This window comes from Epinephelus lanceolatus, chromosome 5, assembly GCF_041903045.1.
Source record: "Epinephelus lanceolatus isolate andai-2023 chromosome 5, ASM4190304v1, whole genome shotgun sequence".
Lineage (NCBI taxonomy): Eukaryota > Metazoa > Chordata > Actinopteri > Perciformes > Serranidae > Epinephelus > Epinephelus lanceolatus.
The window spans coordinates 35,736,736-35,763,816 of record NC_135738.1 but is presented as its reverse complement, the minus strand read 5'-3'; the positions used below and the strand labels follow the sequence as shown (position 1 = coordinate 35,763,816).

Here is a 27,081-nt window from a genome sequence, read left to right as displayed (position 1 = left end):
TGATCCCATCCTGCTGGCTGTCCCTTTTTGAGGCTGTTACTACCTCCCATGGTGACTTTATGGTGAGACAACTCTGTCCCCGCATTCCGTGACTGTTCCTTTTATACAGAATGGCGAGGCAGTATAATGGCGTAAAATTCCCACCTTAAAAAGGCAGTGTAAAAGGGGCTATTAATAGCATCTTCCTGGGCTGAGCTATAACATTAGCTAGCTCAGTGGTGCTAGGTGAACTAGCAGTATTTGCACATCCTTCTGTGCGGCGATACAGTTGGCGGGTGTAGTTCAGTAGAAAGAAAACCGTTCATGAAACTGCTCACGACAAAGTCTGTGAATAATCCTGAGTAATCGGGTCATGATTTCTGGAGAGAGATATTGCTGTTAGGTTTTCAAATGTATTTTTACTGTGTTCAAACAATCCAGATTGATAACAGCACTACAGGCAAGAGGAAAAATATGTTCTTTGATTGTGGGGTGAACTGTCTGTTCAAGCATATTCAGAGGCTCTACAGCAGTGATACTCAACTTGCGGCTCACAGGCCAAATCTGGCCTATGACAGGCTGCCGGGAGGCTCGCCAGCTGTTTTCTAAGTCAAAATAAAAATAAATGTATTCACACTATGAAAAAAAGTCCCAGGGAAAGACTCCTCAGACCCTGCCAACGGGGATCTGGGCTAACTTCTCAGATCCTGGAAACGCCCATGCATACACCTGACTTGTACAGGGCTGCTGCAACTGGCCCCTGGCCTCCTGTCATCTTGCATTAAGGACCCCCTGGCAAAGTAAGCTGGGTATCACCGCTCCACAGTTACATTATCAGTATCTATTCCAGTTAAGTAAATATCTGTCTGAGACAGTTCTCCCATCATCTTTACCTATTTATTGACAGCTGGGAGTCAACACCACTTCTCAGTGATTTCTTCTAATGAGGCCACTCTTTATTTACAGTACATTTAGGCATTGAAGCTGAGGCTCTTAAAGGAATACCCTGAGAAGACTGATACAAATCTTAGGGCTCTGCAGTAAATATGAAGCTACAGCCAGCAGCCTGTTAGCTCAACATAAGAACTAGCTACGTATTTAGCCTGCAGACATCTCAGAGTGGTATCAATCTTCTTATCTAACTCTGGAATAAGGAATAAGCATATTTCCCAAAAAGTCAAACTATTCCTTTAACAATAACAATAAGCAAGTACATTGAGGAGTTCAGTATTTCTGCTCAAGGACACTTCGACAGGACACACAGCTGGTCATCGACATTATACTGATGCTGGGAGGACCAAACCTGAGAGCTTTTTATGATTTTGCCACAAACTCGTTTCCTTTGATTCTTCTGCTCAAATCCCTACGAGAGGCTGTCACACAGACCCAGTGTTTCTGTGGGCAGACTGAGCTTATGCAAGTTGGTTCAGTTCCTTGTTGCCGTGCCCTTTCATAGTTTTATCAGAACAGCAGAGATGGTTACAATAGCACATCTAAAAATGTGACAAATGCTCCACACAAAGGACGAAATACCTCAGCATATCTGTCAAGGCAACATTGTCCTCATTACTATCGCTTCATTTAGCGCGCAGACCTTGGCAGCAATGTGAATATTAAGAAATACTTCAGAAACCTAAGAGAGGAGATTTCTACTGAGCCCATGAACAGTGCTGCAAACAACCAGATCTACAGCAGAAAATGTGCTCTTGCAGCCTTTCGAAATTTTCACGACTTCTGCTGCATTATACCGAACACAGAGCTCTGTGAAAGCCGTCCAGCAATGTGTTAATCCGAGTCTGTTTGCTGTGGCTGTGCTGAAACTGATACGAACTGTTCTGCTTTGCATTTGCTCAAAGTTCCAGAGTAAGTCTTTAAGAGCAGATCTAGCGTGGCCAGACACCAACGTCCATCCTTTGAGTGCACATTTGTAAGAATGTCACCACCACAGGTTTGTCTTTGAGTCCAATGTCTCGTCGTTACAGTCTCCATCACACTTTGCTCCGTTTCGAGTGGCTCTCTGCCGCAGGAGCAGCCCGCTTGTTGCGATGGTGGGGGAAGGTTGGCATCAGCTCTGGTTCACAGGCTGCACAGAGAAGCAGAGAGACAAGATTAATGACTTACAGTCCATCAGAGGGTAGGGGTTACAGCTGAGACACATCCATATCCTTCTCACTCACGTAAAGGTTTCTCTTTGAAGTAGGAGCTCTCCAAACAATCTTTGGCAGTAGCTCTGGATCAGGAAAAACAGACAATAAGCAGTCAGTGATGGCTCTTACAGTTAAACATATCTGACAAAGACTTGTTGTATTTAAATCAGCTTAGTCTTTGTGCTTTGAATTCCTATGAAATATAACAATACTGTTTAATCATACAGATATGGAGTCCAGGGAAATAACACACTGGGGCCTCGTTACAGAAACTTCCTAAGTCTGAAATCCTATCTTACCTCACTTTAGGATGAAATTTAGGATCTCTGGCATTATGACTAGAATTACCACCCTGCAGTTGTATACCTCTGCAATACTGTCAAGTTGCAGTAACTTACACCCATGTGTGTAAAAACATGGATGTGGCACACACATCGTCCCCCCGGCAGCACAGAAAACCTTTTTCATTGGGACAGTTTCAAGATGGACACTCAAGATTAGTGTCAACAATTCAGTATCTGACCAAATGTCTCCTCTTCTGTTCCTGAGGTATGACGTTAAATAGAAAAGTGTTTTTGCAGAACATTATGATGTCACAGTGAAGCTGACCTTTGACCATTTGGATATAAAATGTCGTCACTTCATCATTTTATCCTCTTATACATTTGTGTGAAAATTTGTTATAATTAGTATAAGAATTCCTAACTTACGGCCAAAAACATTTTTTTTGTGGTCATAGTGACCTTGACCTTTGACCTCCAAATTCTAATCAGTTCATTCGTGAGTCCAAGTGGATGTTTGTGCCAAATTTGTGAAAATCCCCCCGAGGCCTTCTTGAGTATCACATTCTCGAGAATGAGACTGATGAAAAGTCACAGTGACCTTGACCTTTGAACACCAAATTCTAATCGATTCATCTTTGACTCAAAGTGGATGTTTGCGCTAAATTTGAAGAAATTCCCTCAAGGTGTTCTTGAGATATCGTGTTTCACAAAATGAGATGGATGAAAGCACTTTGTTTAGGTCTGTATGGCAATGAAAATGACAATGAAGATGGGAAACAACAGGAACACTGAAAGATAATGTGTGCACTGGTATTCTTTTGGTTATGACTTATTGATCCCCAAGCAAAGTACAAGAACAGGTCTACCTGTCTGTCTCACTTTCTCTTGTTTTTTTGGTCTCACCAAAATATAATTGAAGAGCTACTCAGACTGCAACCTATGATGATGCTTCAGATTTCTTGGACTATGTATTAGTGGGTATATATTGACTGCAAAGACCAATAATTGTTCATTAATAACTTAAAAATTAATAATTAATTTTGAATTTGATCAATATCCTCCACCGTCAGAATCTGTGCCTTCTACACCTCATAGCTAAAATTGAATGGCCATCTTTTTTGTGCATGATAGCAAGGTGGCTAGCCAGTGATAAGTGAAAGCTGTTGTTATTATGGCATGTCTGTCTTGAGTAGCCTACAGGTACATTCTAATCAAAGATACAGGCAGTCTATTTACCCTCTCAACATAGATACAGCCATGACAGTATGAGTGTTGATTGAAGAATTGAATTTTCAGTTATTGTTAGGATTTCTTAAGATAAAATGGGAGGTCTGAGATGGAAGGATGGACACAGCCATGAGTTTGGGAATTGGTTATGTAATAGGAAGACAGGATTTTTCTTATCTTTGAAACTTAAGTTAAGAAAAGACAAGCAGTTAGGATATTCTTCTGTAAATAGGCCCCTGGCCCTTAATAGTACAGCAAATTAGTCCTATGTTGACATGATATCTGACACAGAGTCAAACTAGAGACCACAAATTAAAATGCATTATGGGACGGGGGTGTAAAGTAGAGGGGCAATGATCTCTTCCCTACTTCCCACCCACCTACTTCAGCCCCCCTTGCTTAGACCAGAACCATCTTCAAACTCAGCATTCACTTTGATCACAACTACACATCTGTAAAGTTTTGTGACTGCATTGTTTTAACGCTACTGCGTTGCCAAAATCTGTCCACAGGCCCACAGACAGACACATTAACACCTAGCAAAACACATTTGTCTTTTATTTATTCCTCTGTACAGCACTTTGGTACTCTGTGGTCGTTTTAAAGTGCTTTACAAATAAAGTTGGGTTGGATTGGACTTAAAACCACCTCTACCATAATCTATCTCTCTCTCTCTCTCTCTCACACACACACACACACACACACACACACACACACACACACACCCCTGAGTTCTTCAGAAGAGCAGTTTGACATCACAGAAAGGACAATAGGACAATATGGAAATCCATCGGTAAAAAAAAAAAGGATTTTTTTTTCTTCCTTTACAAATAGCAGAATCTGTCTTGAGAGATTACAGAAAGGATGACTCAGCACACTTAAGAGACATGTGCATGCAGATGAGCCAAAGTGAACCTGAGAAATCAAACTTCTCTTTCTTGAACTACAAAATAATTATTGATTGATCATTCCTGATTTATTATAATTAATAAATGATAACATAATCACAGCAAATTAATCTGTGGAATTTATGTGAATGTGTCTGTGTGTATACAGTTTCAAAGGACACATCATATACTGTCATCCTGAGAATATGGTAGGTAACTTAGTGTAAACTATTATCATTCACAGGGATGAGGTGGACACGATTTTGATCCCAACCTTGCAGTAACTATGGCAACACCACTGGACAAGGCTACAAGAGTAAAAGGACTGCAGATCCTCTATGCTTATTTTAAAAACAGCATTTCATAGCTTCAAGGTGTGACAGTCCAAGGTACAGACTTCATCACAGAGCTATCATGGCATTTGCAGGCTTTGTGAAAATGTTTTCTCCTGAATTATAAACAGCAAATCATATTACTGAGCAGGTGGCGAGGAGCCAACTTTTCAATATGAAGACCAAACTTTAACCTCTTGGCACCACTTGCTAAAGACAGAAGGATATTTTTATAATCAGTGTCACATAACATAATTTAATTGATTATGGGCAGTGTTGGAAAGTAACTAAGTATATTTACCAAAGTACTCATCTTAAGTACAGTTTTGAAGCTCTTGTACTTTGAGTATTTCCTCTGTATGCTACTTTACACTTCACTTCCTTTCACAGGAAAACATTGTACTTTTTACTGTCTTTTTGTCAGTCAGTGTTAATAGTTACGCTCTTATCAAGTTATTTTAGTTTTCCTGAAATGTTTTTTTTTCTCAAGTTCCCACACCTTCTTAAACATCAAATTCAAGGACTTTTCAATTACTTTCCAGGCCTAAATCCTTTAAGGATCCAACACAGTAGTTTAAGACATGGATCAAGATTACGGTTTAACACAGAAAATGTTTGAGAATAAAGATTACCTTGCCCCAAATTAGCTGTTGTTACCTACGACAGATATGCTGTTGACATATCAGGGCAACAGTGTTGCTTGTTTGCTGCTTCCTGTTTTGCTGCTGAAGTGCAGCTATTGGTTGTTGACACTTGATATTTTTCTGCTACAGGGAAATTGCTTAGAAGTCATTTGATGTAAGGCCGGCATTACTCATTCATTCATTCATCTTCTAACCACTTCATCCTCTTGAGGGTCGCGGGGGGGCTGGAGCCTATCCCAGCTGACATCGGGCGAGAGGCAGGGTACACCCTGGACAGGTCGCCAGACTATCACAGGGCTGACACATAGAGACAAACAACCATTCACGCTCACATTCACACCTATGGACAATTTAGAGTTATCAATTAACCTGGTCCCCAACCTGCATGTCTTTGGACTGTGGGAGGAAGCCGGAGTGCCCAGAGAGAACCCACGCTGACACGGGGAGAACATGCAAACTCCGCACAGAAGGGCTGCCACACCCGGGATCGAACCGGCAACCGTCTTGCTGTGAGGCGACAGTGCTAACCACCACACCACCGTGCCACCCGGCCAGCATTACTGTGACTTGTTAAATGTTTTCTGTGAAAAAGGACTGTCAGCCGTACACGTACATGTGTGTTTTTTAATGAGAAAAAAGACAAAGGCAGTATGTGTGTGTGTTTCAGTGTGTGTGTAGCTGTACCTGCGCTGTGGGTTGTACATAAAGAGCAGGTTGAGCAGTCGGTGTCCAGCATCAGACAGCCAGGTGAATTTATTCTTCAGGTTGTTGTACGGCTGCTTCCTCAGACTGTACTGACCAATGAGGGGCAGCTGAGAAAAACCCTGACACACACACACACACACACACACACACACACACACACACACACACACACACACAGTTTGGCATATTGCCTTAACATCACCAGACATCATAGAGTTTAGTTTATGCTGAAGAGAAAGAGATATGGAGAGCTGAGGTCTCACCGGCCAAATGTTTTCATTGGGTGTTCCCAGCAGCTGAACTATCAGGTCGACCTGCTGGATCTCCGAGGTTCCTGGCAGCAGAGGTTTGTGAGCCAGCAGCTCAGCCAGGATGCAGCCGACAGCCCTGCAAAGAACACGTCATGGAAAGTTTGGGATTATCAACGAATCCTTTTTCTTTCTTTTTTTTTTATTGGCTCTTAATGTGGTGCGAGAGAAAGTCTGCAATATCTCTGACTGTGATAAAGAAACCATGCCACTCGTCTGTGCTTGAGACTGTTTGTGTGAAGTGTTGTCAGGTTTCAGTGCATGTGTTTGCAAAGTACTGAGCATACAACTGGATAAATGAGACTTCAGTTATACTGCTGAGCTGTGTCACAGTTTGTGAATGGATGTTTTGATGGAGTTTTGCTCTTGTTAAAAGTGATCCCCAATGACTTCAATTCCTAAGATTTTTTCTCTGTTTTTGGCTCTTCATTCACCCTGTGAGGAAAAGTTTTCTTCAAGAATTCAGTGTAACACGGGGTGAGTAACTGATTTACAAATGGTCATTTGGGAGGTGAAGTGTTCCTTTAAATAGAGATTCTCCTCCCTGGGTGGGAGTCCCTTGTGTTCTAAGATGTGATAAGAGCATGAAGTGGACGTTTGTGTATTTCTGTATCACAGAGGTTGAAGCCTTACCACATGTCCAGGGCTGTAGTCTGGGTCTTGGTCCCTAGGAGGAGCTCTGGAGCTCTGTACCTGCAAACAGATGAAGGAGGGGGAGGGAACGCATATCGTGACAGAGAGCAGGCCAAACCGAGGTAACGGAGCTAATAAAGGATTGCTGAGAGAGATTAAAAGTAGGAGTTTCCACTAAGGCTGCACAAGTGCAACGTAAACAACACAAGGGTTATCTGCAGAGCATGCCACACCCATCCACACATTATTAGAATATGGCTAAAGGAGTAATCACGGTAAACATGGCTAAGAGGCCCAGCAGACACTCACCACAGTGTGACCACTCGAGGCGTCATGGGCTGCTGTGGGATGCCGTACATTCTGGCCAGCCCGAAATCAGCTGCATAGAGCAGAAACAAAAAAAGGAGATCCATAAAAAATACAACCACTACTATTAATTCATATACATGTCGTTAGGTTACAACTAACTTTTATTTTCATTGACAAGTAATCTGCTGATAATTTTTTCAATAAATGAATAATTAATTTGATAAAAATTACAATAAAAATTTCCGAAGAGCCAGGGTGACATATTAAAATAGCTTGTTCTGACTCACAATCAAAGATAAGAAATTTACACTGACAAAGAGAGAAAAAAAATCCAACATTTTAAAAATGCTGGAAGCACAGAATATTTGGCATGTTTTGCTTAATATATGACAATTATGATAATTGCTTTAGATTCATTTTCTATCAATCAACTAATTGATCACAGAACAAATCAAAAAGTGTCAATGTTCATTTTTGAACTTATACATAGTGGGTCAACAGAACAATTTTAAACTAAGGTCCACTTCAACCACATTTCCTGGTCTTCTCTTGATCAGCAGCTGAACATTGTTCAGCTGACTGATTGGTATTGTTGGTTGTAGTTATTTATTTATTTATTTTTTTAATTAAAGGTTTTGTTTTTATTTTTCCATATCAGAAACACAGGTTTGAGGAGAGCGGGCGATGTATGTTGTTGTCTGAGGCAGTTGTTGTCAGAGGGGGAGAGAGGTCAAAGGTCAGTGCTGGCAGACTTTGGTATGTATGTCAGTACAGGAGTAATATGATTATAGTGAGAGCTGTAGAGGGGGTTATAATAATAGTGATGACTCACCAATCTTAACGCAGCCTTTGTCTGTCATCAGCAGATTGGACACCTTCAGGTCCCTGATAACAAGATTCAAGAGGATAATGAGGCTGCTCCAAGACGATGTGATACTTTCAACCCCCTCCACATGTCATGTGTTTGTAGAGGCAAATGTAAAATTGCTTTGAACCTTTTCAGTTACAGCTGTCAGTAACAGTCTTTCGTCTTGGCACATTTGTTAGATTTCGGTCAAGTTGGACGGAGGAGAGTTTGTAATCGGCTTCACATCATTGCCCTGAAATTTAAAGCACTCTCACGCTGTCTAGCTGTGGTAAAATGTGGCTGCTGTTTCTAGGAAACTCTCCTACTGAAGGTCTTAGCAGTAAAATGTGACTGAATTTAATCTGTTAACGATTGAATGTTGCCTTAAGTAACATGAACACAGATGCTGGAGATTTTCTTAATTGGATTTTCACTCTTTTTTCTTATTTGCAAATATTCTACAATTGAGGCATACCTTCGTTTATAATCTTAAGTACATTTTTTCTAATTGCAAAAGGAAACAGAGATCAGCTTTCCTTAACTAAACTCACAGATTCCTGCACCATCAACTGCTAACCTGCTGTTCAATTTCCATTAGCCTTTTTCCAGAATATCAGACCTTCATATATCTCTATACATCTCTTTCTGAACTCAACAAACCTCTCCTTAGCTCCATTGTGACTCCAAGTGTGACCGTAGCTTGACATAACTTAACTAATCCAACTGCCTGGCTTAATGACGCAAAGCAGAATAAGAAAAAGAGGACTGAACAGACAAAAGCATGTGGAACATAAACAAGATAAACAACTCTAGAGATATGGCTGGCCAGTTTCCTTATGTTGGGTCATAACGTAATAAAGTATGTGACTTTGTTTGCCTTCTACATCAATAACAAATTTACTGCCTTTCCCTGAACAACTTTGAATAGCCACCAGAGAAGAGGCCACAACAGGAAGCGCCGTCTTCAAGTTTTTGAGGCAAGAAAAAGGGTTAAGATATTGTGGCTGCACTCGTGCTGTATTGCTGCCTGTATTAAGGCATTAAGTGGATGTCATTGAAAACAGCAGCTCTTTGATTACTGATCCCCACCTGAAATATGCCATCAGTACTTTGCGTATTTTAACTGTGGGGCCACAGATAAACTGATTAAACATTGCTGACAGTACATTTTCATTAAATCTGAACTATATTAGGATGAAATCTGAGGGGATTCAGGATGCTATTTTTTACACAAATTCATTTAGATGTGTTATGTTACTGCAAGGCCCCTGTTCTTACTTCAGATACTGGTATGGAACTCTCTAAGAAAAAGGTAAATAGAAAGTGGTTGTCACAGCTTTTTAAAACTTGTTTTTCCTGAGTATACTGAGTACAGAGAAACTGCAGATTTAAGTGTTGGGTTTCCAATAAATGTCTGAGACTGACCTGTGTATAATGAAGTTGTGGTGGAGATACTCCAAGCCTCTGAGCAGCTGAAGGACAATACACTTTACCTGAAAGAGGACAGCAGAAAAAAAAATGTTATGATGCAGACAACACAACCTGACCCAGCAATCAAAGAGTCATGCAAACCAAACTAATTAAGTACTGTCAAAAGGATGTTTACAATCAGGGGGCCTTAAGGGGATTACAATGGACCCTCATAAAAAAGCTTTCAACACATTTTATTCATTTGAAGACAAATGAAGTCCACCAAATTTTGCTAAACATTCAACCCAAGAACAAATCAGTGTCCTACCTGAGCCTCAGAAAACGGTGTCTGCATGTTTTCCAGCAGACTGGCCAGATCCTGTTCACAGTAACTCATCACCAGAAACAGGCTGAACAAGACACACACAGAATTACACAATATAAGATGATTAAGTGCTAAGTTAACATACAAATGTAAAACAGGTTATGGTGACTAAGGTTACAAAACCAGCTGGGCTAACATGACAGATTATGAACAGTTACACTGCACACAGAGACATGTGCAATTTTAAATGTCGCTGTAGAATATTCTCTTTTATTGCTTGTGAATCCCCTAATATATATGTGTGTGTGTGTGTGTGTACTACCTCTCTAGCTGGCTGCCAACAACCACTTCTTTCAGTTCCACTATGTTGGGATGTCTCAGCCTCAGCAGCAGAGTGATCTCTCTGAGGCTACTGATGGGGATCCCTGAGAAAGAGCAGCAGGTTCAAGAACTTTTACAGGCCATTTTAACAAGAACTAGAATTTCCACCTCACGACTGAATGCCTCTGCTAAACAGTCACATTACAGGTTACATCCATGTCTGTCCAAACTCATATGTAGCCATAAAAGTAGATAATGTTTCAAATATAGATGTAGCCACACACATTTTCTCCTTGGCAGCTCAGAAGATCTGTACAACAAGTAGGGTTTCAAGGTGGACACGCAAGATTACTGTCACCAATTCAGTATCTGACCAAATGTCTCCCCCTCTGTTCCTGAGTTATGATGTTGAGTAATGGCCAGAAGTGCTTTTGCAGAACATCATGATGTCACAAGTTGACCTTTGACCTTATTGGATATATAATGCCATCACTTCATCATTTTATCTTATTGGACATTTTTAGTAAATTTTGTCATTATTAGCCATAATCATGGCCAAAAATGTCTTTTGTGAGGTCATTGTGACCTTGACCTTTGACCAGCAAAATCGAATCAGTTCATCATCGAGCCCAACTGGACATTTGTGCCAAATTTTAAGAAATTTCCTTGAAGCATTGCTGGGATATTGTGTTCCTGCAAACAAGACAACTGTGAGGTCACATTGACCTTGACTGTAACATAAACTTTGGAGAGCCCAGGGTGGGACTGAAGGATGACAATATTGGTTAGCTGGTATGTCCAACAATGTGTTCAAGATCAAGAGAGATATATCTCAATAACTATTCAACTCCTTTACGCATCACCATCAAGCCAAAATTTCCGCATGTATACAAGACATAACAAAGTGTTAAAGGTATACTATGCAGGATTTTCCTAAAAAATGTATAGAAGTAATCCCTTTCAGTCATCACTTATAACCCAACAGAAGTATATGTCAGGGTATCTATCTGCAAATAGCCTGCCATGTGTCTGTATTTTCCTCTTATCTATGTGTTCAGGACATTTATGAGTGTGTATCCACACAGTGCTCAGGTGAGGTTGGTGCTTCATAAAAAGGTGGCAACCTGGTGCCTGATCGTAAGCAAAAAGCATCCAAGAAACACAGTGCCGAAAAAAACACAAACACAGCAAGGCGAAATGCCAAACAGTGGAGAATTTGTCCATACAAAACTACTGGATTCAAAATACTCATACACATGAATCAGCATTAAAGAAGAGCTCTTACCATCTTTCTCTTTGTCCATCCGGACTTTCTTTAATGCTACAATTTCATCTGACTTTGTGTCTCGCGCTCGGTCTATATTAAGAACAGAAAACAGTTTATTGACTGAGCAGTTTAAATGACCTGGTATTTTTAAATTTCCTAGTCAAACAAATCCACAGTCTCCAATATTAATGACTTACACACAATGCCGTATGTTCCTTCTCCTATGCGGTTGAGTTTCTCAAACTCTCTGACACTTCTGCAGCTCCCAAACTGAAAAGAAGTCAAGAGACAAAGAAATGGTAAAGAGGCTATCTACACTTGGGTGAACTTCATCATCATGCTTGTCTCAGACAGAGAGAGTTGATTTTCAATGCAACATTATGGACAGGATACACGTAAAGAATAAATGAACAGACACTGACAGTTTCACTATTTCTCTGTATGGCTCCATGTAACATGTTTTATGTATTCAGAACTACTTAAATGAACATATTGTGAAACTGAAATGCAATGCTGAACAACAAGACATCAATAAGGGTTTTACTGGTGATTATCAAAGTAAACAGGTGCCTTGAGCCTCTAAGAAGAGTTGGATCTGAGAGGAATTTACCATTACCTAAATGGAAAAATAACTTAAGGCCAATGCTCATTAGATAACCAATCTGGGACAGCTAGTGTCAAAAGGTTGTAATTGCGATTCCACTGTAGTTTACTTAGTCCTAAAAAAAGGCACCCTGGAGATTCACCAGGGAATCACAAAATGACGTAGAGATTTGGGTGCTTTAACGTGCAGGCTTATGTGTTGATGGAAGCCAGTAATGAGATTGGTGCTGCTGGAGACAATGACTGAAGTAGTGAAGTGTACACAGACCTTAATTTCACCCTTACCGTTCAGTTACTCATAAAAGCGCCTGGCTAACTAATTACTTTACCGCAGTGTGCACTGCACTCATGGGCTCAGGTAAGGTTAGTTCATAACTAAAACAACCGTCGTATTCCCTCTGATGGAGAGACGCCAAACATCATTTACAATTCTACAGTTTTAATTACCACCTTGCTTTTTCTCAACACCGGCGACCACGTTGCTTAATAAAAGATTTCCTTAGAGCTGATACCTTTTAAACTCAATCGTATCGATGAATTTTCAACTCGTACAGGAAGTGGTGCATAATGTTTTGCTTGCTTTCAGCATTAGTGCTACAGTTTTGTAGCGTTATGTGGATTATGATTAACGTTAACGTTATTGAGTTTAAGACATCCACATAGTGAAATGTTCCCATTATAATTAATATTGCCTGTATCAGATGCATGCCGAATTTTAGACTGGGCCATCTAGTATTGTGACAAGTGTTAATTTGTAACCTGTGAGTTATGTATTGTTGCTAACATGCAGAGGATTATTAAACTATCAAAGTCCTGGACGGAGTTTGGCGTCGCTTCACCCCTACACGGACCTAATGTTCTTACCCTGTCATTTTGAGGCACTGTGAATGTTTTGTTGTTCTTGATAGACTTGAGCTTTATGGGGTCCGGTTCGTCTTCTCCAACGGCGTCCATACTTTAATTTAAGAGTCGTTTTTAACCTCTGAAGACAGGAGTGTCGTCCGCTGTGTCTGTAGCTCGTCAGGCCGCAGCTCACTCAGTTGGACGCCGCCATAGTGTTTTGGTTTGGGCCACCAACGGGACAACTGGGTGCTTTCCCGGAGTTTGAACAGGCGGGGATACCGCACGGAAACACGTTGTCTCTGCGGTTCTGCCGCCGGGTGGTGTTGGAGAAGTCCAGTTTGAGTCTTTCTTCGAAGACTGTAATAAAGTAAAAATACAGAAATTACAACTCTAGCCTTTCTACTTGATAAGGATTGAGCCACAGATGCAGTCACACTAGTCCTCTCAAAAACAGCATGGCATACATGGCTGTAACTGAAGTACAGAGTGAGCAAATATTAGGCTTAAGAATGGATGTAGTTGCAGTAGCACTAAAAGTAGAAATGTGCTTAAAGGGCCAGCAAGTTAGTAATGTTAATGCACTTCCATAAAGACAGATTTTTAAAGAATGGTCAAACTTAAAGCAGTAAGTCAGAAGTCCCTGGTAAAAGACAAGATTCTTCCAGTAACCAACATATGTATCATTTCATTAGACCCTGCCATCTAAAAGCCCACATTTCTCCACCCCCAACTTACCAACTCTTAGCGTTGATGACATCATCAGGGTTATTTTTTTCCTACAGCAGGGCCATAATCACCTATTTTATGTTGGGGTCACCTTCTGTGACCAAACCCCCCCAGGATAGACTTTAACAGCTATAAACTGACCATTCTAAAGCATTTTTGAAACAGAAAATCTTAGATTGGGGTGCTAAAAGTTATGATGACCAAGTGCCATTTTAGAGAGCCAGCAAATCATTGAAGGCCACTAAGAAGAGTGCACATATTTATGACATACTATACTAGTATAGTAGTAGTACTAGTACTAGTACTTTTTTTGACATTCACACAGAAAGCGTTTTGAAGGTTGCAAAACACCATGCCCTTTTTTTTTAATTGAATGCCACTAGTAAAAACAAAACGCTTGCTGCACCTTTTTATTGTTGCCAGGCAACCATGGACTCACCTCCTTATTCTAACCCTCCCATGTAATCAATGTACCATTTACTTATTTAGTTTAGTTATTTTACAGTTTTAAGTATCTCGTTATTAAAATGGACAGGCAGAGGGTACTAGCTCTAGCTGTGATTGAGGGTGAGAGGCTGTCAGCAAATAGTTTACTGGGCACAGGAGAACAGCAGTCAGTGTGAGTTCATGAGACCCTAAAAAAGAGGGTGGATCACAGAGAGTACCACCAGAAGACCCGCCGCCTCTCAAATCATCCAATTGGACAATGGGAAAAAAAGATGACGAAAAAAGAGATGACGTAGGGCGTTTTTTCCGCTTTGAGTTTAAGTTTTTTCAACACAAGGAGTTCAGAGCGCTTCTGCAAAAATGTCCTTCAATATACATTATAATTACTGCCTATGTCCTATGTCAGATGGGACAATTGTTACTCCAGAGCCACAGAAGACATTATACAACTGTTTTTCCAGGCTGATGGTCCATGGGCCAGGCCAGAATTTGGTATCATCTGAGGTTGCAAAATCTCTAAAGTACCATTTTTTTTGTAGGGTCCATACAAGTACCTTTAAATATGATAACCATTTCAAATGAACAACAATTTTTTTGGGGACACTCATTGTTTTTGCCACTACTGTCCTACAGTAACTGCACAGTAGGTTTGTGTGCAGTCTACTGTAAGATTGTAGGTACCAATATTTGCAATGCATAAGTTTGCCTCACACATAAAATTACACATGCTTGTCTGTTCTGAGCTACTGTAGAAACGTAGCGGTGCAAAATAACGGGCCCTGTGAAAGAGGATCTGCTCCCTCTGTAGATATAAAGGGTTCATTCCAAGGTAACAAAAACACAGGGATACATATTTTAATTATTCATGTATCTTGCAGTGATTAGTGCCATCATTCAATGTGTTTTGCTTATGATAAGATCAACTAGACCAGATACCTGACACACTACTATGCTCGGAAGTATTGCCTGGAGGTTGATCATCCTGGTGTTCATGCACACTTTGTAAATGGTGGTTTTCTGTCCAGCTGGGCAGGAACAATTCCACTGGTATGACTCCAGTGGACCAGACAATTGAGGAGACTGTAAACAAGGATACCCAGACTGGTGGAGGAACCAAGGGTTTCAGTCTGAAAACTGCAGCATTCACCAGATGTTATCTCACTTAAGAAAACAGAAGTCAGTATCTGAAGCAACTCAGGGGCATGACAGGCAATGGGTCTTCAGATTGTTTCAGACATCAAGATCTACAGGAGACCAGGATAGAGAAGCATAGGGCAAATGTAAATGCCTTTGCAGAGCTTATGGAGAAAAGCTGGTTGAACCCTCCAGGTCCAGATCAGCCTGACATCATCAGTCTGTGTCATCAGACATAGCCAGCGATCTGTTGCAAGCCCAACAGACCCTAGAGGAAGCATATCCGAGGTTTAGAAGTTAACGTTTGGAGAAAGAGTCACAAACATCCAAGTTCTATGACAAAATAAGAAAACAGTATCTGAGGACATTCTCAAGCATCACGAAAAATGATGTGTAAAGTAAGCACAAAACAAGGTGATGGTATTAAAAGCAGATAGAGATCTCCTTGGGCATTGCTTTGCAAAGTTAAAATCCTTAAAGATGTCCTGACTCATCCAGTTGGTCCGCTGCTTTGGGCACCCTCAAATCCAGAGGCTCATAATGGACGACTAACAAGGCCGCTCTTTCGAGAGAGTTTGAGAAATCAGCATCAGCAGTTGAAGATAGTAGAGAACTCTTGACATGCATCATCGATGGAATGAGCCTTGTTCAAAAACTGAAAGGTGATGGCAAGACTTTTTGAGAGATTGGTTTTGTGCTGAACATAGTGTTGCATGTTTGTTGAGTACTTAAAATCAAGACTGTGGACTGATGAAGTCATGGTTAAGCCTGGCAACTGATAACAAAGGTATACTTATTATAAATGCAATAAATAAATAAATGTTCATTATCTTGCTCTAGTAATAAAATGGTATAATATATATAGGTCATTTCTAGACATTTTGGCACCTCACTAAATTGGACGATAAATATCTTTCACTTGTTCTTACAGGTATGCTGATTTTTGACTTGAGTGGAGGACCCCAGCACCACTGGCCCTCCTGGAACTGATGGCCTACATCCTTCCAGACTGCCCCTGCCTTACCAACAAATTAAAGTGCACAGAAGTTGTTGTGAAACTGGTTGATTATGATGCTAATGATGACAATGATGACGAACAAACCTAATACTCTCAAGATACTCTCATTTTGTTCTCTGTATAACATGTTCTGTCCAAATAAAGTGGCCAAGATTTCTTTGGATAAACAGTTGGTGTCACTGAAGGTTGACACCTGTGACTAAGCTGCCACTTGGGAAAGGTTATCATGTTGAAACATGATCTTGAGATAAAGACTTTTTTCTAAACACCATACTAGAATTTGCCACCTTGGGTGGTACCAGTAAGTGAAAAGGTTGCAAAGAAGTGCATACAGTCATGAAAACCTCAACAAGGTGCAGCATTAGAAGGTGTTCACACTGATTGAATAAATAAGAATAATTTAATATGTACATAATAATATGACACTCTGAAGAGGGATTATTTGCAGTAAGGACATTTTGTTGTGTAAATGTACTGCTAATTCTGCTGTACTTTCCAACTTTTACTTTGGTAAAGGATTTTAATACTTCTTACACTACTGTTTATAGGCTACAGTAGTAAACTACTACTACTATTTATGCAGTAAACTGTAGTTTCAGAGTTTTTGCTCCCCTCTCTGAGTTCACCAAAGTTTGATTCCTATTTTACCTTCTGTGGCAGGACATGCTGAGTCACTGTCTGGTCTCTACTTTCTTCCCCACTACAAAGGGTGCAGAAGAAGGCCTCCTCTCTTTGACGGCATCAGCTATAGTAATGGTGGATGGCGAGGCGTGGATGTCTTCCCGTGATGGAGCTGTGACGATGATGGCAGGCGGTTGAGGAGTACAGTTGGCTGATTCAGACTCATTGTTGGACTGTGACGATGGGGGGCTCTCTGTAACTGAGAGGTGGAAGATTGACACTGACTGGCTATTTTTACCTACTCAAACAGCATCCTTGATTTGGGACATGTTTACAGTAAAGGTGAATGTACCCATTAAACTCATTAAAGGTGCTCTTTACTTACACCCCATCTTCTCCGGCCTCTATTTTAATTCTTGTCTACTAAATATAGTCCTCACAGATATAAGAGAAACACTGGACTGTCATAGGCCTGCAGGTCAGATGAGGTAAACCTGCTGACTGGAGGATTTCCAGCAGTGTGCATGTGTGTGTGTGTGTGTGTGTGTGTGTGTGTGTGTGTGCGTAGGTATGTGGTCACAGTGTTTGTTTGGTATGAAGAGCAACAACACCTTTTAAATTGGATTGTGCTAATTTCTTAAGAGCGTTAGAGCTGTGTCTACATCATATCAGCGTAATGGCGTTTATTATTGTGAACAATGATCAGCCATGATGAGGTATCTTAATATATACAACTGCTTTGAGGACAAGGCACCGAACATTAATACGGTGCTGGAAACAGTTGTACCTTGGTGGATGATGGAGCTGAAGCATCGTACGAACTGTAAACATCATCATAAAGAGGGCTTGGTGGGCTGATAATTCCATAGCTGCTTTGTTGGCATGGTTGTTACTAATCAGCATTATTATCACAATAACAAAGAGATGTGGTCATCTGCACCTTCGTCTCACAGGAAACATCTTATCTACCATCTGTACTAATGATAGATGTTAAATGAATTACCTTGATGTTAGGATTGTAAAGCCATATTCTAATGCTTGTAAACCTGGACTGGGATAGCTCATAGCTCTGGACTGGGATAGCTGCCTTCTTAATGAATTTAGTATTTTCTCTATGGCTGATAGCAAAAAGTAATACAAACTTCATAAGTTATCAGGGTGGTCGGTCAGTATTCCCATCTACAGTCCATATACAGAAAAGCCTACCCTGCACTTTAAGTGTGTTTCATCCCTACCTGTATATTCCTTCTGGCTTGCTCCTGACCCCATTTGGCTTCAGTCAGCTGTTGTACAGTCCTTACATGCCCACATACATAGCGCTCACATTTTAACCAGCCTATGCTACAGCACATTAGGAGCCTGTGCTGTGTCTGAGGCTACTGCTTAACCAGCAGTCCTCTCCCCGTCTCTGCCACTCCCTCCCTGTCTCCGTCACTCACTCTGTCTGGGTGACAGACTCTAATCCTGCGCAGTTGCTCACAGCAGAAGTGAGACGCTGGACTTAAAGGGCAAATAGGGATAAGTGAAGTAAACTTGTCTTATTATGAAGAAAACAAATTGCTGTATTTATTGCTACCAGATGGCAGTTGAGGGATCGCCACATGCCAGGGGGTTTACAATTAATTATACTTATTATATTGCTTTTTTTTACTGCGGGAGAGCGAGTCAGTTGGGACAAAGCAGCAACCTCCAGGACTGAAAAATAAAGCCAATGCCGAAGTGCCAAAAACTGCATTTTGGCACCAAAACAGAGTCAGTCCCCATGGATGCCCAACTTTACAGCAGAAATAAACATGTTTACAGCCTGGTACATGAAACTGTTTTAATCTTTATAGTTAATTTCAGCGTTCATGACAACTGCACATGGGAGGATTTTTTATTTTTTTAACCTACCCATTAACAAATATTTACAAAGTAACGCATATTTAGGAGCGGTACTGCTTGAGTGACAGGCTGTCTGTGAGGCGTTGCAAAACCAAAAGCCAACATAAACCTTTAGGCTACATGTACATGTTCAGGGATCAAATTATTTTCATTACTACTCAAGTAGTCTGTGTGTAATGGATAATAATAATCAATTAATAATTAAAACACTCATGTTGATTGAAATCCTATGAGTACAAATCACTGTCTCCTGCTGGAGGCCATTATTAAGGTGTTATATCAATGTTTATTTTTATAACATTCAGCAATTTGAAACAAAAACTCTGAAGAAAACTCTAAGAAAGACCTGGACAGCCAACAGAGAAAGGCCACACTGTGTTTCACAATGTCTTCAGAGAACCTCTCTGCTACAGCAAAGATCATATATATTTATAAAAAAAACCTTTTTTTTTAGTAATTCACCAAATAACAAGAGACACTGGTGAGGAGGCTTTTAAAGCAGGCAAGAGTAGCGGGAACAATGCTGGGAGTTTGAGGGGAAGGGGACAGCTCAAGATTGAAGTCATTTAGTCATTTAGTATTGTAAACAATGCCCTAATTATAGTGCATATAGTTACAGAGCTCATAATACCTTACAACAACAAAAATTGTAGTTTCTATAATGGAATGCTGCAGGAATGAGTCCTAAAACCCAGAAATTAGTTAGCATTTTAGCACTCCTGCTTCCTTCACCTTGAAGTCAGTGGGTTTTTGGTTAGACTCCTGAAATAAGGTCTTTGGTGATCACAACACATTTTCACATTTTTTTTCTACAACATAAAATATTTCAGTAAAAATCCCACTTGTAAATTTCGAAGCTTTTAGGTGTTGTAAAAGAGACAGTTGCTACATAGGACGTCAAAATGCCGAATATGGCTTTGTAGCCTTTGTTGTGGTGGCGATGCTGAAGTCATGTGTCCGTAGTGTTTTTCATTTATAGCCTAATGTTAGCTTTTTACTTCTGGTGATTGCATTTATGCTTTAAAATCTTAAAGTGGTTTTCATTTGTGAAGATTATGGTATCATAAACGTTTGTTTGCCACAGAAGAAAGAATGGTGAAATCCCATTGGCCACTTGACGACGGAACCAGGGCTTTCGTGTTGGCTTACAAATAAATGTCATCCCTGCATCACTCTATAAAGACCCTGTGCACTACATGAAATACTTTTACTGACTCTTCAAGCTACTCTTTTTCACTGATACTTTGCTGTAGAGAAGACAAATACCCACATAAACATCGAACACTCATGAACAATAACATATCATTTCAACTTATTTATTCCGTCCTTTCCTTTTTAGGTTTTAATACCCGTGTGTTGTGGTTGATGGTGTGGCTGTAAGGGTCCATTCGCCCAGCGCCGCAGGTACTCTAAATCATCTTCAATCTCATCTTCCTCCGTCTTGGCTTTGGGAAAGAAAAGACAAAGACTCTGAGCAATTTGCATCAATTAGTAGTTGGTGCAGCCAACTGCACCAATGTGTTATACCATGGTATTTTAGCAGTTATCATCAGTTTTCCAACTATTATTAAGGAAGCTAACATGTGAAGTTGCCCACTACCACGTTAGCACTACCACACAAATGAGCACTATGGTGTGACAAGTCTTCTGCTTTACCAACAAAGCTAACTAACTATGTTTCTGCATCTGCTCCTAAAATGGTTCTTACCAGGTTGAGAAGGTGATGCAATGGGTGACACTTTGGGACAAAAGTCTTTCTCCTCCATTCTGTCTTTCTCAAAGAGACTCTCATCCAGATTGTTCTCCAGACTCTCCAGCTCTACCAGCAGCTCATCCTGAGCAAACCACACACAAAGCAACTGGCTTATATCACCACACCTTTGGCTGACTGCATGAGCGATTTATTGTGATATGGTAAATGATATTTATCAGAATTACGTGTAAATACAAAAAAATACAAAAATTCTATTCAGTTTAAATAAACAAAGTCCACGCCTGAAATAAAAAAAGCTACACTAAAATAAAATCTCTTGAGGAAATACTGTCATTGTACCTCATCAAATTCCACTCCTAATATCACAGATGTGTGGAAGGCGTCTGACATGTCTTCAATCAGATCTTGCTCCTCTGTAATGTCTTTGATCAGGTCATTCACCTCGTTGACAAAATGTCTGAAACAGCCAGCAGAAAGTTCCTGTCTCAGTTAAACCCTTCTTTAAAACTTTATTAGGCTTTACACATAAAGAGGACATTATAACATTTGCTATGAGCTGGATCCAAACTCAAATCAAATGTAAAAAACATAACATCACATACGTTCACTTCGCTTCAGTATCCTTATAAACTGTATCCAAAATCTTACCTATTATCTACAATAACTAACATTTTACGAGTTCTTCTTTTCATCCTGCTCCATTTCTTACAGATATCCATACATGTCATAATTTAAACGACCATTTACGCTGATGTCTTTTCCCTTACGTGTGTTTATGAGTGGACCTCATGGCCTGAACAGTGCAGTCGATGTCCTTCAGATGTTTCTCGTACCACTTCTTTCTTCTCAGTGCCTGCAGAGCCACTGTGAGGAGAGCACAGCGAGATATGAGTAGGAATGCTCTCAACAAGTAAAAAGAAAAACAGAATCATGGGAATTTGCAGATTAAACAGCAACATCGCAGTCATCACACAGTAACTGTTGAGAAATGTTATCTGAAAGGCAGCTTTAATTGTTACTGTATACGTTTTCTGTGAGGGATGTGTGAAAATGCAGGAAGCATGCAGGTTTCTTCCTCAGCACATGATTTTCTAAAATACAGACACACCTGTTTCTGTCACTATAGCGTAATACAGTATTAAAATACAATAGTCCTCATTACCAGACTTTGACTTTAGACCTTTTTCACAGCAGACATTTTAACTTATCACAACAGAAAAATTGCAGATATGTAACTAATTATGAATTAAATATGTCTCAGTTTCATTTATAATCCCAGTAAGCCATATCATGAAAGATAAAATATTATACAGTATTTACATGAATGTCTTCACATCTGTCCATCTATATGTGTTACATTAATGCACATCTTTGGGACCAAATCTATTGTACATATTTCTTTAATATTTTTTTCTTGTTTTCATTTTATTTTCTCTCACTTTGTTTGTGTTATGCATCAATACACCACAGCAAAATTTATGTACCTGAAAACCTACTTGGCAATAAACTGGATTCAACACTTGTGCTCTCTGTACATTTGTCAAAGGTCAGACATTGTGTCATACAATCTGCACTGTGGTATCTCTCCCTTTAATAAACTTTAACAAACTATGTAAATTAGTAAACAAGTGTACTATATCATGATATTGTAATTAACGTTACCCACACCTGTTCCTCCAGCGACATGTCAAAATCAGTGTTGGGAAGTGGTGTAATACATGGAAATAAACTGGAAGTTAAACTACATTCTGCAGTAGCTCGCTGGTAGTTCAATTACATTCATATTTGCATAGTGATTCCAGTAGTTAACTTCTTTTTTTTGCCATTTTCTTGTGTGGTTGAGTTCTGAAACTGCAATACTTTTTGAGCCATAAAAGCAAAGGAATGCTTTTTTTATTTTATCATTGCTTCTCTACAGTAATTGAAACCCCTTTCAAAGAGAAGTTGGTGCATGTTGTTTTAGAAGTGACCTGGCTAACTTAACCCCCCACCTGGACTGTGGTTTCTTGAAGGCAGGTGTCTGACTAATGGATATTAAATACAACCCAAAGCTGACATTCCTGCACTTTCCATGAACAGCTGGGAATTTTATTTTTTTTTTTTTTGTTTATGACCTGTGAACAATAGGGGTGTAATAATTTGGACAAAGATAGGATATTTGTTGATATCAAAAAGTCTCTGATTTCTATTTGATTCAACACACAAAGACTACCATGGGAATTTAAAATGACAAATCGATGTTTTCACTTTGCATACAGTACAGGCCAAAAGTTTGAACACACCTTCTCATTCAATGCGTTTTCTTTATTTTCATGACTATTTACATTGTAGATTCTCACTGAAGGCATCAAAACTATGAATGAACACATGTGGAGTTATGTACTTAACAAAAAAAGGTGAAATAACTGAAAACATGTTTTATATTCTAGTTTCTTCAAAATAGCCACCCTTTGCTCTGATTACTGCTTTGCACACTCTTGGCATTCTCTCCATGAGCTTCAAGAGGTAGTCACCTGAAATGGTTTTCCAACAGTCTTGAAGGAGTTCCCAGAGGTGTTTAGCACTTGTTGGCCCCTTTGCCTTCACTCTGCGGTCCAGCTCACCCCAAACCATCTCAATTGGGTTCAGGTCTGGTGACTGTGGAGGCCAGGTCATCTGCCGCAGCACTCCATCACTCTCCTTCTTGGTCAAATAGCCCTTACACAGCCTGGAGGTGTGTTTGGGGTCATTGTCCTGTTGAAAAATAAATGATGGTCCAACTAAACGCAAACCGGATGGGATGGCATGTCGCTGCAGGATGCTGTGGTAGTCATGCTGGTTCAGTGTGCCTTCAATTTTGAATAAATCCCCAACAGTGTCACCAGCAAAACACCCCCACACCATCACACCTCCTCCTCCATGCTTCACAGTGGGAACCAGGCATGTGGAATCCATCCGTTCACCTTTTCTGCGTCTCACAAAGACACGGCAGTTGGAACCAAAGATCTCAAATTTGGACTCATCAGACCAAAGCACAGATTTCCACTGGTCTAATGTCCATTCCTTGTGTTTCTTGGCCCAAACAAATCTCTTCTGCTTGTTGCCTCTCCTTAGCAGTGGTTTCCTAGCAGCTATTTGACCATGAAGGCCTGATTGGCGCAGTCTCCTCTTAACAGTTGTTCTAGAGATGGGTCTGCTGCTAGAACTCTGTGTGGCATTCATCTGGTCTCTGATCTGAGCTGCTGTTAACTTGCGATTTCTGAGGCTGGTGACTCGGATGAACTTATCCTCAGAAGCAGAGGTGACTCTTGGTCTTCCTTTCCTGCGTCGGTCCTCATGTGTGCCAGTTTCGTTGTAGCGCTTGATGGTTTTTGCGACTCCACTTGGGGACACATTTAAAGTTTTTGCAATTTTCCGGACTGACTGACCTTCATTTCTTAAAGTAATGATGGCCACTCGTTTTTCTTTAGTTAGCTGATTGGTTCTTGCCATAATATGAATTTTAACAGTTGTCCAATAGGGCTGTCGGCTGTGTATTAACCTGACTTCTGCACAACACAACTGATGGTCCCAACCCCATTGATAAAGCAAGAAATTCCACTAATTAACCCTGATAAGGCACACCTGTGAAGTGGAAACCATTTCAGGTGACTACCTCTTGAAGCTCATGGAGAGAATGCCAAGAGTGTGCAAAGCAGTAATCAGAGCAAAGGGTGTTAAGTACATAACTCCACATGTGTTCATTCATAGTTTTGATGCCTTCAGTGAGAATCTACAATGTAAATAGTCATGAAAATAAAGAAAACGCATTGAATGAGAAGGTGTGTCCAAACTTTTGGCCTGTACTGTAGATAATATTAGATTGTTGAATCACTGAATTGATATGTCACTTAAGATCAGTGTATCATAATGTTACACCCCTAGTGAACAAGAGGGCACTTTTTTGCTAGCATGTGGATTTTTTGTATTGTATTTTGTTATAATTTCATATCACATTTACATTCTCAAAATGATCATTTTTTTTACAAAGTAATTTGCGCTACTTTTAGCAAGTAGCTTCACTTAACCAACTCAGATTTCTCCTGTAGTTCAACTTCTTCCAGCCTGAAGTGTATTAATCGTTAGCTTGCAAGGCTATACTTTCAAAGTAACGTTAGCTTCCCCAACACTGGTGAAATGTCTTGCATTGATGTATTAATGTGATTTCAATTCAATAACAATATGTCTAGTAGACTACACTGAATGGCATTCATATAATACATGCTAATTTACTTCTTACATGAGTGCTAATAAATTTGGGTTAGCCTTAAATGGTCTCATTTGCTTGCATAGGTCCTTAGCAGTTCAAGTTAGTTAGCTGATTTGCTAACGGAAGATTTTCGGCTAACACTATGAGCTTCCCTGGCTAATTGAATGGGTGAGAATTATACAAGACATATAGATAATTTAGAACCTATCAGCACATTTTAAAATATTTCACCTTTTCTGTTCTTTCTGCAGTTTTTCTTGGCAAACAGAAGTTCCTGCTCAATCTTTTTCTTCAGATAGTCTCTCTTCTTCATCAGCAGCTCCTCTCTGTCTGGAAGGTTCTCTGTCTCCTCTTGTTGGCAGGACGTCTTTTTCACTTTTTCTCCTCCACTAAACAGCTTGGTAAGCAAAGACATGTCTGAGATGCTGACTATGACACAAACTGACAGTTTAAAGGGTCCAGGTCGTGGCCCTGCACCGATGGCTGTGGGGTTTGTAGTGATGGCTGCCTGTAACTGTGGAGACCACTTTCGAACGAAAATGCGCGCGCTGGTACAGGTAGATAATGGATGGTCACAGAGACTGGCAGACACAAGCTGTATCAGCTCTGTCCTCAGAGACAGGTGGAGACAGGAGGCTGCTACAACATAGCACTCACAAAGACATGTTGTTAACTGTCTCTGAATTCACTGTCTGAAATTGTAAATTTGCTTTGGCATCATATGAAATGTTATGCCAATAAAGCTTAATGAACTGAATTGAATGTCTTTATTCCAACCAGACTCTGCAGTATCAGGTAAAAGGCCTAGATTTTAATGTTACCAGACATGGGCTCCATTTGTTGTTTTTACCTTGCCTGGAGAGTTTGTGGTTGGCCTATAAAATGTGTTTGTGTGAGCTAACATTACTTTAGCATTTATGAAAACAAGTCTTGTCTAATAGTAGCCTACAACAACTTTATGTTAATGCAAATAGAGAGAGAATTAATATAAATGTTATTAACTTACAACATGGTCCAAACAATATACTTTAGTGAATTCAAATTTAAAGACACATTTAAAGACACGTTCACTCTTTTTATTTATTTATTTATTTATTTTTGTGAGTTTCTGTAAAGCCTACTTCTTATTATAAAAATTCTCTGTGTGTAACTATAATTAACCTTGATGCATGTCTCAAACTATGCTGTGTTGGGTCCTTGAATTTGAGGGAATAAGATGTGGAAAGTCTCTGAAAAGTCCTTAAATTTAATTTTTACAGTTTTTCCCAATTGCTGAGACCCACTAAAAGAAACTGGGATCCATTTGATCTTCATCATCACCTTCTTAGCACAACAGAGGTCGTCTCTTACATATGTCTTAGAACATTTTCATTGGTTTCACGCAGTTTTTACACCTTTTTTTTTAAAACAATTAACGCAGATCTCATAGAAAGACCCCAAACTCTCCTGTATTAACTGTGGTAAACACAAAGAAAACATCTCTTCACATCTGATCGAAATTACTTGCATTGCGTAGAAATAAATCTCTAATGCACCTGTGTGAAACTCATCAATTAGCAATCAGTCCTTATCTATAAAAGTTGTCACCTCTGTGCTGCTGTTTGCAAGCATGGATCAAAGAGGCCAAAGGCTCATAGTAATGAATACTTATGAATATGACAAAATAAATGACTAAATGTTTCGTAAAAAATGTCTTTGTTTTGTTTTTTGATTTTTTTTTACAATATTTAAACAGGGCATGTCACAATAGTGCAAAGGGGCAGATGCAGGGTCCGAGTATCGTGCAGAGTGCTGCAGTGTTTGTTATCTTCAGTAAAATCATCTTTGGAAAGGGGATTTAATTCATGCTGTCATATACTTGCTTGCATTTTTGGCACATACTGTAACAATGAAAAGTATTAACACATGACACAGACATTAAGCATGTACCGTCATGTAATGATTCACTGAAAGAATGTATTTATTTGATCGCAAGTTGTGTTGTTTGATGGAAATATTTGCATTAGTTGCATATTTTTAATGTTTTGTGAGTGTCATTTTGACCAGCAACTGTCAGTATAGGCCTGTGTGTGAACTGTTTTGGAAATGTAACTTCTAAATGGACAAATGTGTTCAAGCAAATGAGTACTGTACATTCTGAGTCCCTATCCACACTTCATGCCACATCATGGCGGTAATGCGCCACTCCATAAAACATCAACAGAAGAAGAGAAATTAAGATCACGTGACTAAGTTTGG

General features: G+C 39.8%; 2 protein-coding genes across 2 annotated transcripts; both read right to left on the bottom strand.

Moving 5' to 3' along the window:
- Positions 1-903: 903 nt before the first annotated feature.
- cdk10 (cyclin dependent kinase 10) lies at positions 904-13,326 on the bottom strand. The gene is made up of 13 exons (XM_033634982.2): positions 13,093-13,326; positions 11,823-11,895; positions 11,644-11,715; positions 10,360-10,462; positions 10,041-10,122; positions 9,728-9,795; positions 8,288-8,340; positions 7,456-7,525; positions 7,147-7,206; positions 6,469-6,592; positions 6,185-6,324; positions 2,157-2,209; positions 904-2,062 (listed from the first exon to the last, which is right to left on the bottom strand). Exons 1-13 carry the CDS (start codon positions 13,180-13,182, stop codon positions 1,968-1,970), a joined length of 1,083 nt encoding a protein of 360 aa, XP_033490873.1. The 5' UTR covers positions 13,183-13,326; the 3' UTR covers positions 904-1,967.
- A 6,808-nt stretch (positions 13,327-20,134) lies between these two features.
- LOC117262868 (charged multivesicular body protein 4b-like) lies at positions 20,135-25,334 on the bottom strand. Its single transcript, XM_078168322.1, has 6 exons — positions 25,075-25,334; positions 21,383-21,479; positions 20,955-21,072; positions 20,610-20,736; positions 20,251-20,346; positions 20,135-20,148 (listed from the first exon to the last, which is right to left on the bottom strand). The coding sequence occupies exons 1-6, from the start codon at positions 25,256-25,258 to the stop codon at positions 20,135-20,137; spliced, it is 636 nt and encodes a 211-aa protein (XP_078024448.1). The 5' UTR covers positions 25,259-25,334.
- Positions 25,335-27,081: the final 1,747 nt, after the last annotated feature.

Bases quoted from the DNA above. Each gene is read 5' to 3' on its own strand.
- cdk10 (XM_033634982.2), bottom strand. From the start codon at position 13,182: ATGGACGCCGTTGGAGAAGACGAACCGGACCCCATAAAGCTCAAGTCT. The intron at 2,210-6,184 runs GTACAGCTACAC...TTCCTGATCCAG, and splicing joins ATGTACAACCCACAGCGCAG to AGCTACTGCCAAAGATTGTT. The intron at 2,063-2,156 runs GTGAGTGAGAAG...TTCTCTGTGCAG, and splicing joins CTTCAAAGAGAAACCTTTAC to CCTGTGAACCAGAGCTGATG.
- LOC117262868 (XM_078168322.1), bottom strand. From the start codon at position 25,258: ATGTCTTTGCTTACCAAGCTGTTTAGTGGAGGAGAAAAAGTGAAAAAG. The intron at 21,480-25,074 runs GTGAAATATTTT...CTCTCCTCACAG, and splicing joins CTGCAGAAAGAACAGAAAAG to TGGCTCTGCAGGCACTGAGA. The intron at 21,073-21,382 runs GTAAGGGAAAAG...TGGCTGTTTCAG, and splicing joins AGGTCCACTCATAAACACAC to ACATTTTGTCAACGAGGTGA.